Genomic DNA, 12,764 nt, shown 5'->3' on the forward strand with positions numbered 1-12,764 from the left:
ATTATGTACAGTAATATGTTCAGCCTGTCAGTGTTCATTAGGCCCACTTGACAGGTCATATAATAGGATGAACTCCTCTTCAACACTAGAGGCCTTTCAGCCCGCCTTGGGGACAAGGAAATAATTTGTCCTGCAGCAGAAAATATTTAAATACAACAGTCCCTACGTTGTTGCCTGCTAGAATTAAGTAAAACACGTGAACTCTGTTTGAACTGACCGGTAACGGCTACGGTTAACCGAGTAACTTCGGTGCTCCGCTGCCAAGCACATAAACCGATGGAACCGAGCAGCTCAACAGTTGTACTCGCTCCGTCCCCAGCTCTAATAGAGACGGCCTCCAGATATGGAGGGTAGCTGCGAATATATTGAATAAGTAGTCGTGGACAACCGATAAGGGGTGGTCCTCCAGCTTGGGGGTTGGGCGAAAGGCTACAACCCATCACCGTAAAAAAAGATTGTTACGAAGCCCCAACATAAGCCTTGGAATGGTTCTGATTCTCTGGTATGACCACAGCAAAGGAATAAGGTTATGAGATTTGGTACTTGGAATGTCAAAGCCTTTATAGAACAGGAGGGGTAACATTAGTAGCAAGAGAACTAGCTAGATATAGAATAGACTTTGTGGGAGTACAGGAGGTTAGGTTAGATGGGAATGGCATAACACAAATAGGAGATTATTTGTACTATTGGGAAGAAAACGGTAATCACCAATTAGGAACAGGATTCGTTATTCATAAAATAATAAAATCAGCAGTAAAAAAGGTCGAATTTATCAGTTACAGGTTATCGTATTTAGTACTTAAGAGTAGATGATGCGATATCGTAGTTATAAATGCTCACTCCCGTACAGAGGAGGACGACCATATAAAGGATAGCTTCTATGAGGAACTGGAACACAGTTTAGATCAGTTATCTACATATCACATGAAAATGATACGAGGATATTTTTAAACCGAGTGTTGGAAAAGAGAGCCTACACGTAACTAGTAATGACAAGGGGGTTAGTCAACTTTGCCACATCAAAAGTGCAACATTCCCTCTTAAGGATATACTTGGACTTCTCCAGACGGATTAACAGGCCACTCAGCCACCGCTGGGCCAGTTGAAACTGCCTTCACTGTGTTGCAAATCTGTATAATTTACACATTTCACCACTGTAATGATCAAAACTGGTTGATTGGAAGAGAAGGCCTTATGGCCTTAATTCTGCTTTCTCCAAGTGCCTCTTGATCAGTACTGCAGTGCGTGAAGTACAAGGGTTCAAGTTCTGTACTTCCTCGTCGTTTCTTTCTCAAAATCTCTTATTGTTGGCGTGTTGAACTATGAAAATATGTATCTAATCTTACAATGTGTCGTGCGGTCTAGTCTAGGCCTACCTCAACATTTATGGAATGGATCACACCGCAGAAATGCACGGTCATGGTGTCATGGTGCAGGGCGATCATGATCGTGTGTCCATGACTTAAATGTGAGCAACACGGAACGTGACGTACGGATTGAAAACTGCGGCGAGCAGGAGCATTGTCTGTTAGTGCTATGGCAAAACTTGCGGGCATATACGAAGAATGGATCAGCAGATGAAGAGGCCAGGTGTCTGAAGCCATTCTGCATTAGCCACATCGCCACAAAAGGCAGAAACGCGAAATAGAACGAGATCGTATCTCTCGTCTCGAATGATTTGTTTCATGGCGGTGGGGAAACTGGCGGGCTGACGAAATCCTCCTTCATTCGTGTCCACAGCGTGACGCGAGCGTTCGAGTTTTATCGCTTTATTGCACGGAATACCAACGAACGACGTGCGTAGGCCTTGAGCGGCAGGAAGACGAGCAACTGCAACAGCGAAATCCTGCGTCCATCTCTTTAACATACATTAAAGGATGATTTTAGTAAAGTAATAAATTTGAATATTTAGCAACAGGTTATGTTCATTAACACTTTAATGTCTCTTAATGCGCAGTCATTGTCAAAAAAGAGAGAATGTCACTTTAAGGTAAAGCGCCACTGGGTTTTTCTAACTCCTACAATTTTCATGAAGACTTCACATCGCTCAGATATCGCTATGCTCTGATTGAGGTTCTGGCTGACATGCACATCTGCAGTCTGATCCGTTTGGGTGTGGATAATATTAATTTATGATAGTAGGAAAAATTTCTTGCTGATTATATTATGACTAGTGGCTTGTGCAGCAAATGCTGCTGCAAACTAAGTTCGTTAGACGTTCAAATAAAAAGTTTTCAGATTTATTTTCAATGAAGAATACTTGTCTTTTTTATAGTTATTTGCTTCCATAATAATGAAACATACTCCCTCTGAGTGGATTTTTTTAGGCCAAATACTTTTTCTTGAACCTATCCAACTTCAGTTTTTGAGATTCAATGCGAAAACGCAAGTATCAATGTCAGGACGATAGCAGTAGCTATTTCAGGTCATTGTAGATTGTAGGCAAAAGTTTAAAAAATGTCAGGTTTGCTAAGCTTTCGAACAATAGCATTTTCGTATAGCTGCTGCATGTAGAACTTGAAATGTAGAGCGTAAAATCATTTTATCCTACTAAGAGATCTTGCTGAAATGATCTGGAGACTACAAAATTTTCTAGGCCTCTTATTTTATCAGTAAGTAATACCTTTTGATCTTTCCTTAGGAACTGTATTTTTTGCGCTCTCTCGAGCCAATACTGAAGATAATGACATATCAATATCTACACTACACCGCCATTAAGTATATGAAAAAGACCCAACCCCACTGGGTTAATAAGTATAAAAATATTTTATGTTTAATAACAATATTATTATCTTACTTAAGTTTTGTAGTTATATATAGCAGCCACTCAGTAAATTATAGAAATGAAGATCTAAATTAAGATATTCTCTACATTTACTTACATAACCTCAAAACGTTTCACTTTCATGTCCTCAATATAGCATCAATATTATGTACAATTAATGAAAAATAGACGCATCATGATATTAACTATAATAATATTTAATTTCTAATGGTAATAATGTCATCAAACCACCTCAGGTTTCGAAGATTTGAATATCCAATACACAGCTGTACTCAGAAAATTATACACTGCAGAATCAGTTTTTAATAACAAATTAAATTGAGCTCTAAATATGACAGCAATCCTGCAGGTCATGGCCTTCGTGTAATAGCCTATTTTTTATTGTAGTGTGTGTTTTGTTCTGAAATTCAATCAAGTCGGCCGTGATTCAATAAAATTAGTTCTCAAAACTGACAACAGATGGATTTTGGAAAATAGGAAAATTGTGTAGGAAAATTGACATTTCACTGAAAACTACTATTTTTCCGAAAAACTTTGGATGCCAGGCATGAAAATGAGGGGTCACTCATTAAAATCCGTTCAGCCGTTTTCCCGTAATTTCCATTACCAGTTCAAATTATATATAGATTAAAAGATGGCAGTTTCCATATATGACAGTCAACAATGCATAATCTGAAAGGACAAATGAAAATCGTAGACGATTAAAATGACTACTACAAATCAACAGTGGGCGATATGTGTTCTTTGGTATGCTAAATTTGAGAGTGTTAAAAGAATTCAAGGGGAATTTCGACGTGAGTATGATGTGCGTAATGTACAAAAATACCATTCCATAATGTTGTGGTATCGACCAATTGTGAAACAGGTTCTGTATTAAAAAAACATGCAGGAGGTCGCAGGCGAAAGCCAGTACGAGAAGCAGCTATCTCTTGGCTTGGTCCCCAAACTCCCCAAATCTAATCCCTCCTGACTTCTTCGTGTAGGGTTTTGTTAAAGACATTGTCTATTCACAGAAACCCAGGAACATTGATGATCTGAAAGTAATAATTGCTAAAGCTTTTCAACAAAGCAGTCCTCTTGTGTTACAACGGACATGGGCTGAATTGCATCACCGTTGAGTTATGCAGGGTGCGCAATGGGGGTCAGTGAGCTCTGAGGAATCTCCCATCTTTCAGTGTTGTATGCACAAACTTTCAACAAATAAAGTTCAATAGTAAATGTTTTACGGTGTTTTTATTTTATCCATAACCAAACGGATCACCCTGTATTGTCAGGCAGTACATCTCACTTGACGATATGTGTCAGAGGAAGAACAATTGTTTGTACACATCTGAAGTCTGACTAGTGTAATATGTAGCTAGTCAGCGATGTATGCAATGGAGTTGGAAAGGAACTGGCCACCCTACCCCATTATCTCCTGGCTTATTTACATCATGAGCGATGCCTTAGTATATAGTTGTATATAATTTAATTTATTTCCAAGAAATACTCTGCCCAGGCATCCTGGGTTGCCAAAAACACAGAATAACACACATATAAGAATAGTAATGATTACAGTAAGATAGATGAGTCAAATTGAAATGTGAACTAGGAGCTTAAATTTAAGAAATAATAAATTTCTACGACATTCAAATTTTTATGTTAAAATAAGTTATGTGCCTAGAAAAATGATGTTATATCTTTTACTTAAAAGTCATTTCAATTTTGAATTCAAATTTATCTGAGTCTCACATAAAGATAGTCAATTTTCTAGAAGTAAAAAATGAATCTAAGACTCCCTATAATGAAATAGAGCATTACTTTTTTTCCTGGCAAATGTACTTCATTAGTAAACAAAATTAACTTTGAGCATCTGATTTTTTTTCAACTTCACTACCAGACATAAAAATCACAGCATTACTTACTTACTGGCTTTTAAGGAACCCGGAGGTTCATTGCCGCCCTCACATAAGCCCGCCATTGGTCCCTATCCTGAGCAAGATTAATCCAATCTCTACCATCATATCCTAGCTCCCTCAAATCCATTTTAATATTATCTTCCCATCTACGTCTCGGCCTCTCCAAAGGTCTTTTTCTCTCCGGCCTCCCAACTAACACTCTATATGCATTTATGGATTCGCCCATACGTGCTTAAAAATCACAGCATCCTTAAAAAAAATTAATAATGATAATAATAATAATAATAATAATATGTGTACATGAATGCAACATATTATAGATATGCGTGCGAAGTTTCATTGCTCTAGGAACAGTCATTCAAGAAATATCTCAATTTCAGTAAGTTAAAATGTAAAAAAAAAAAAAAAACTCTGATTCGTGGTAAACTCTCTTTATCACATATCACATATCAAGCGTTATTATGACAAAGTGACAGAAGAAACGGATATGAGTCAAGAAAATTAGACCTACTAGTTTACTATCTGTCCTAAGAAATAAAAACTTTGTTCTGTTGAATATTATTAATCAATTCGTAACCCTACTTCAGAATGTATTATGTATTAACTCTGAATTGCAATAATAATAATAATAATAATAATAATAATAATAATAATAATAATAATAATTATTATTATTATTATTATTATTATTATTATTATTATTATTATTATTTATTATTGTATAATATTAATATTAATAATAATTTAGGCCTATTATTATTATTATTATTATTATTATGTTAGGTATATTTATATGTTCTAATAGAACATATTCATGAATATCCATATAAAATCTTTGAAACGTGATTTTTTTCACAGCCATCCAACTTTTAAGAAACTTTAACTTCTATTTAATTTTGTACAATAAAAAATGTTTGTGTCATTATTATACTTCCAAATTAATGATATATCTATATATTTAATTTGAACGGGTACGTAATGGAAATTACGGGAAAACGGCTGAACGGATTTTAATGAATGACCCGTCATTTTGAAGCTTGGCATCCAAGGATTTTCAGAAAAATAGTAACTTTCAGTGAAGTTTTAGTTTTCGTACATAATTTTCCTATTTTCCTATTTTCGTCAGTTTTGAGAACTAATTGCATTTCAGAATAAAACAAAACACACACTACAATAAACAATAGGTATTACACGAAGGCCATGACCTGCAGGATTGCTGACATATTTAGAGTTCAAATTCAATTAGTTATTAAAAACTTCAAAACTTACTAAAAATAGTTCACAGCTCTGATTCTGCGGTGTGTAATTTTCTCAGTACAGCTTGAGTACAGCTGTGTACTGGATATTAAAATCTACAAAACTTGAGATGGTTTGATGACATTTTTACCATTATAAATGAAATATTATTATAGTTAATGCCATGATGTTATATATATATATATATATATATATATATATATATATATATATATACACAAAACTTGCGTAAGATAATAATATTGTTAGTAAAAATCAAATATTTTTATAGTTATTAATCAAGTGGGGTTGGGTCTTTATCATATACTTAATGGCGGTGTGGTGTAGATATTTATATGCGTCATTCTCTTCAGTATTGGCTCGAGAGAGCGCAAAAATTACAGTTCCTAAGGAAAGACGGTATTACTTACTGATATAACAAGACCGGCCTATATAATTTTGTAGTCTCCCGATCATTTCAGCAAGATCTCTTAGCAGGATAAAATGATTTTATCCTCTACGTTTCAAGCTCTACATGCAGCAGCTATACCAAGATGCTATGTTTATTGTTCGAAAACATAGCAAACCTGACATTTTTTTTTAACTTTCACCTACAATCAATCCACAATGACCTGAAATAGCTATTGCTTTACTCCCACATGAAAAACCCACTGATCGTCCTGACATTGTTGCTTGCGTTTTCGCATTGAAACTCAAGAATTGAAGGTGGATAGGTTCAAGAAAAATTATTTAGCATAAAAAAACCATTTAGAGGGTGTATGTTTCATTATTACGGAAGCAAATAACTTTCAAAATGTCTGGTATTCTTCATTGAAAATAAATCGGAAAAATGTTTATTTGAACGTCTAATGAACTTAGTTTGCAGCACAAGCCACTACTCAAATCTAAGTATGTCTTTTTTTAAGTTCGAGGGAGGGATTTAAACCCGGTAACACCCCTCCCTTGCGTACGCCCTTTCTTCCACCTTCTCTTGGGACTGAGCGTACACTGGTGTTCAGACATAATAGGCTAATATAGTGAACAGTTGCATTGTCTGGTTCTGGGACTTCATTACTTCTATGCATAAAGGAATGCTGCCAAATATACTTTTAAATGATAAAGTAAAGTTCATCGCGACAGTACATAGTTCTACTTTTTTCTTAGGATCAAGCTTGAAATAACACGCATTTTATTATTATAATGCCTCTATCATATTAAAAAAACATCAATATGCTCGCCGAAATAGTTTTAATGTTAATTTTTCTTGCCATATGCTCATAGAATAATTCCATATACATGGAAGTGCTATTCAGTGTCCGGATTCTGAACGTTAAACTATTAGGTACATTTAAAAGCGATCTGGAGCGATTTGTGCTGTTGCTTGGTTACGAGAATGGCCAGATTCATCAAATACCAGCCAGCTGCTAAATGACGACGATGCGCGAACGGGTTCGATCTTGCACAGCGCAGCAACTGCGAAGTGCGTCCAGCAGACATTAGCGAGTACCGGAAGCGTCGACGCGGCGTCTTTGTCTGGGCACCCGCTTTACGGAAGAACGCCGGCCGTTCTGCCGTTCGGGCGTTGCGATGCACTAGCCACTATCGAGCGTGTGCGCTTGGCAGGCGGAGTCCCCCCGACCCGAGTGAAGGAAGAGGACCAGTCAGTCGCAGCACGACGGCGCCGGAGGACACACGCAGCCCGGTGAGTGCAACCAGTACGTCAGTCTGGTGATGGACCGACTTGAGTTCTCTGACGTTCTATGGAGCCCAGACGTGAGTACAAATCTGTGAAAGTTCCCAAATCACATTGAATGCAAAGCCTGAGGGCAGGTAGTTGTGCCCAGGCTACTTTGGATGTAAGTCCCCAAATAATTTTTAAGTTTGCATCGAGAGTGTTTGGGCTGGCGGCGGAGCAATGCGTCATAATTTTGTGTCTAAGGAAACAACTTTAGGAGTATTTGTTGCATATCTTCCGATCCTGAGAATAGGATCCGGTCATCTGCACGTAATAACCAACATAAGTTTTTTAATAATGAGGGACCCAGTGGAAAAACGGCCCATTCCACATTCCTGTTGATTTTTAGTTTCTTCGATAATCCGTCAGATCTTGCCATCCAGGACCGCTTTTATGAACTTCCAGTCTTGTGGCATGGTAAGCATTTATAAATGCCTCTTCTTCACTTTAAGGGAGAGAATTTCAGAGGAATATATGCTTCTCCTACAAAATTTATTTTTGTGGCATGGGCCCCATTTCCACCCAGCCCCTATATTTTAGGTAATGTCTAGCAGCTTCTTACTGCCCATCGAGCACCTTGAGATGTTGAGATCTTATTCAATAAACAGATAGGTGGATGGCAATAATTTGTGGAAATTGCAATGAATGCTCTGAATGGCAATACTCATTCGTGCACGGGGTAGCTGTAATCATCAGAGAGAGCATTTGGTGTACGTAAACCGTTGAGTTAACTGCTACATGCACTGTATCGTAATGTATTAGGGAGCGAGGGAGGGAGGGGGTGAATGTCATCGTGTCGCTACAACGACGACGACTAGAGTACAGTTCCTGCAGCAAATTATCTTTACTGTTCAGTAATTTCACTTTGTAATATTAAATAACCTATTGTTTATATTTAACATTTAATTACAACATACAGAGTTCTGTGTTACATGATATTAATGTAGCTATATAAGAACAATATATTGTATATAAATGCCACAACATAGAAAACATAGTATTTTACTTTGTACTACTTTGCTCTTCTTCATGACTGCATTTGTTACAGTGCACGACGATATACTTCATTAAGCTTTCCTGCTTTCAAGTCGTCAGACCACAATAATCGCATTGATTTTTCAAACAGAGCTGCAATGGTAACATGATTTACTTTCTCTAGCTCTTCGGTGGATGTCAATAGAAACATTTCGCCCACACCTTCAGTTTGAAGTGCCCCAACAATAACATTAGCAACGGATCTGTTTGCAATATTTGTCGTTTCGTCTATAGATACCCACAATTTTTCATCTTTTAAGGTTTCTCTAATTTCACGTAAGACATCTTCATAACGTTTTGCTAGATAACCCGTCCGCAGAGTAGATTGTCGGGGTAGTGTTCTACTTGTATATTTTTGCAAAAATGATCTGACACATAGGTGTTCCAGTTTTTTAAATGGAATATTTTCCCTAATGAACATGTGGCCCAAGTCTTGGTAAAAATCACATTCCATTTTGAACTCGTGGCAATAGCTTCGACTTTCTTCAAATTCAAGAACTTAAAACATTCCTTGTGTCTTGTAGAGCTGTAGTGTTTTTGTACATGGTGTCTCTTGTTCCTCAGTAGATGTACTCTACATACCATGCATGTAAGTTTTTCACCATCTGTAGGAAAGTGCTGCGATCCGAACTCCTCAACAAATCGCTGCAATTGTACAGCCGAGGCTTCTTTTTTTCCGCATATCGTAAATTATGTTGTAATGTAAAGGCAAATAATTGCTTTGCACTGGTAAACACAAGTACAACTAATTAGGAGGACTGCGATAGGAAGAAAGTAAATACAGGAAATAATGTAGAAGGACCGATAAAGAAGAATATGAAGAAGATAGGAAATTCAAATACGCCAGGAAATGCACAGGTATTGAAAACTATCTAAGACAACACATATAAGATCAGAGAGCTCTGTGCGTGCAATGACTGTACCTTGTAGGTAAGACCTCTTCCCCCACTGATAACGTACCCCATCTTTGGTAATTACATATTGCATTCCTTTACTTGTAGATTACTGACAATGACAAATGTCGGCGACTTGTGTTCTGATATGGTTATAGTTGAGTTTCATTTTACATACTTTTACATATTCTTAGTTATTTTACATATTACATAAAGAATGTAACATTTTTATACATATCTAGGCAGTTATTGATTTTTTAATTTTTCTTATTAAATTCGTTTTATTTTTCAGACAAAATTATTGAATTTTGTCATATATATTTACTGTAGACATATCTTAACGTTCCTGTTCCAATACTCCGACTGGAGAGCCGTCTTTTGTTCTCACTATAGTACACGATGGGAGGGCCCGGTACTGACGTCGTTATGTTTAGTTCACAACTATAGAAAATACTTCAATTTCTAAAGCTGGCTTAAGAGAATAGTTCTTTTATAAATAAAAAACAAACATTAAACTACGGATTCCAGCTGTTTGTCTGTAAAACCCCAGATCATATATAGATTGCTCATTCCTATGTTAAAATCGGTTGCACTTTGAAGAGAACAACCGCCAGAATTGCCACCCGTCCTCCGTAAACGAACACGAGATAGCAGTACAGTCGCTAATGCAATTCAAATGGAACTTATGACATGACTCCTTATGTAATAACTAGATGGCAGCATAGTAAATCTGACAGAAGTTGTTACCGTCAAAGCCTATAACGCAGAGCAATCTGGGTTTATATGATCTAGGGTAAAACACAGCAGGCTAGTTCGGAGTGCCTCAACTCTATACATTTGCACTAATGCTTTCTCAGAATCTGGGATGGTCAGGCGCGCCGGTCATATATTGAAAGTAGGCTATTAGCGAGGAGTTTGGGTCGGGTGGCAGGTAAGTCAAAATACCATTGTGTGTGCCACATTCTAGGAAATCTCAAGGCACAAGAAAAATCATAAACTGTGGCAGAGACAAGTTGTATTTGTCAACTATACAATGAGGTGGAAATGGGAAGTCACTTTCCAGGCTATATCCTTCCACTTCAGCTGACCAGATTAATTATGATGACATTTTTGTGAATTTAAGGCATTAATAAATAGTGATTTTAGATTCCATATTTTATTAATACTACATATTTAATTACATATTTCCCCGATATTTACTACATTTCTATGTACATATCTAGCACTTTCATATTGCATAAAAATCCGAGGCCTACTGATAGGCTACAAACATCGTCCACGAAAGAAGCCAAAATTATCAAATCTTGCTCATAGAACGCGTAGTGGGTTTTTTTATTGGATAGAAGTTTCCAATTCAACAGCAGCGGCTAAAGAACTTTGTGTAAAAATGAAGCTATGACTATGCGAATAAGAAAACACAATTATACAAAAAAAAATCCATACATAACAACAACGATGATAATGATGATAATAATAATAATAATCTCAAGAAATGCGATAGAATGAAAAGTAAAATATGTAAAAATGTAATAATAATAATAATAATAATAATAATAATAATAATAATAATAATGATTTATTTAACCTGGCAGAGTTAAGGCCATACGGCCTTCTCTAACACTCAACCAGGAATAAAGACTGCGTTACAAAAACACTACAAATTAACAAATTACACTACAATTTTACACACAAAACTGAATAAGATAATAATAATAATAAAAAATAAACAACAAATAAGAAGAAATCAGACATAATATATAACATACAGAAAGAAAGAAAAAAGCATAATAATATGTGAACAGCAGGTCAAAATAAATGAGGCATACAAAAAAAAAGACAATTATTCATAATAATAATAATAATAATAATAATAATAATAATAATAATAATAATAATAATAATAAAGAAGAATAGTAATAATGATAATAATAATAATAATAATAATAATAATACTAATAGTAATAATAAAATAGTGCAGTACAAAGTATACAGTGAATACAATATTTCTAAGTACACACAATAAGGAAAATTAAGATTATATATAGCTCAACTTATCACATTAGAAATATAACATTATCGGAAAATATGAAAACAAAAATATAAAATAAGTTGAATATCATTAGAACATAAAAAAAATGTGAATACGTGGAAACATGCAATACAACACTTGTCATAATAGTAAGTTAGTTTGGCAACTCGTCATAAGATAATTTTCTAACTTGGATTTGAAAGAATTCAATGTTCGGCAGCCCTTGACTTCAGGCGGCAGAGAGTTCCAGTGACGAGAGGTAGCAACAGTGAAGGATGAGGAATACAGAGACGATGCGTGAAGTGGAATTTCTAGCGTGTTATCGCGTTGTGCTCGAGTATTAATATTATGATAGCGAGAGATAGTATGAAATCGAGCGAATAAATAATAGGGGGATGAAGAGTGCATAATTCGATATAAGAGAGAAAGTGAGTGCAGATTTCTCCTCTCATGTAACCTAAGCCATGATAACTTCTTGAAAGAAGGTGAGATATGATCATAGTATCGAACATTACAAATGAAGCGGACGCACGCGTTATGAACACGCTGTAGTTTCTGAGCGGAATCAATCCTGAGATCACTGAACAAAACGTCGCAATAATCGAAGTGAGGTAGAATGAGTGTAGGCTCTTTTGTTATCGAAAACAACCATATTGCCAAAGATAGCCAAACAAATTTGAATAAACTGAACCATTTACAGTGTGACACGTTAGAGTAGTCCCAAATGTGTACTGCGCATGATAATCTGTTTATTTACTAGTATCTACCTACCCATCCACTTATCTATCTACTGGTACTACCTACCCATCCACCTATCTATCTACTGGTATCTACCTACCCATCCACCTGTCTATTTATTGAATAAGATCTCAACATCTCAAGGTGCTCGACATGTATTTAGAAGCTGCTAGATATTACCCAAAATTGAGGGGCTGGGTGGAAAGGGGGTCCATGCCATAAAAGTAAATTTTGTAGGAGAGATTCCCTTTCTTCAAGTGAAGAAGAGGCATTTATAAATGCTTAACCGTGTCGGTAGACAATTGCCACAAGACTGGAAGTTCATAAAAGAGGTCCTGGATGGCAAGATCTGTCGGATTATCAAAGAAAGTAAGAATCAACAAGAATGTGGAATGGGCCGTTTTTCCACTGGATC

The 12,764-nt window shown here is 36.1% G+C and overlaps 2 protein-coding genes across 7 annotated transcripts in view; both read left to right on the forward strand.

The window, feature by feature from the left end:
* LOC138695135 (protein rolling stone-like) overlaps positions 1 to 12,764 on the forward strand; it is a 152,317-nt gene that overhangs the window by 72,545 nt on the left and 67,008 nt on the right. The window lies entirely within an intron of this gene.
* The window catches only part of LOC138695134 (protein rolling stone-like), a 75,293-nt gene that overhangs the window by 16,788 nt on the left and 45,741 nt on the right, over positions 1 to 12,764 (forward strand). For 2 of the 6 annotated variants that reach the window (XM_069819561.1, XM_069819556.1), the window contains exon 2: positions 7,543 to 7,692. The exons of 1 other annotated variant lie outside the window; for it this stretch is intronic. In XM_069819561.1, the coding sequence (XP_069675662.1) occupies positions 7,651 to 7,692 (42 nt within the window). In that variant the 5' untranslated portion in view covers positions 7,543 to 7,650. Of the gene's footprint in view, positions 1 to 7,542; positions 7,693 to 12,764 lie in introns of those variants that run through there. 3 more of the 6 variants (XM_069819555.1, XM_069819560.1, XM_069819559.1) reach the window with 2 other exon arrangements.

Source organism: Periplaneta americana, chromosome 2, assembly GCF_040183065.1.
Source record: "Periplaneta americana isolate PAMFEO1 chromosome 2, P.americana_PAMFEO1_priV1, whole genome shotgun sequence".
In the NCBI taxonomy this organism is placed as follows: domain Eukaryota; kingdom Metazoa; phylum Arthropoda; class Insecta; order Blattodea; family Blattidae; genus Periplaneta; species Periplaneta americana.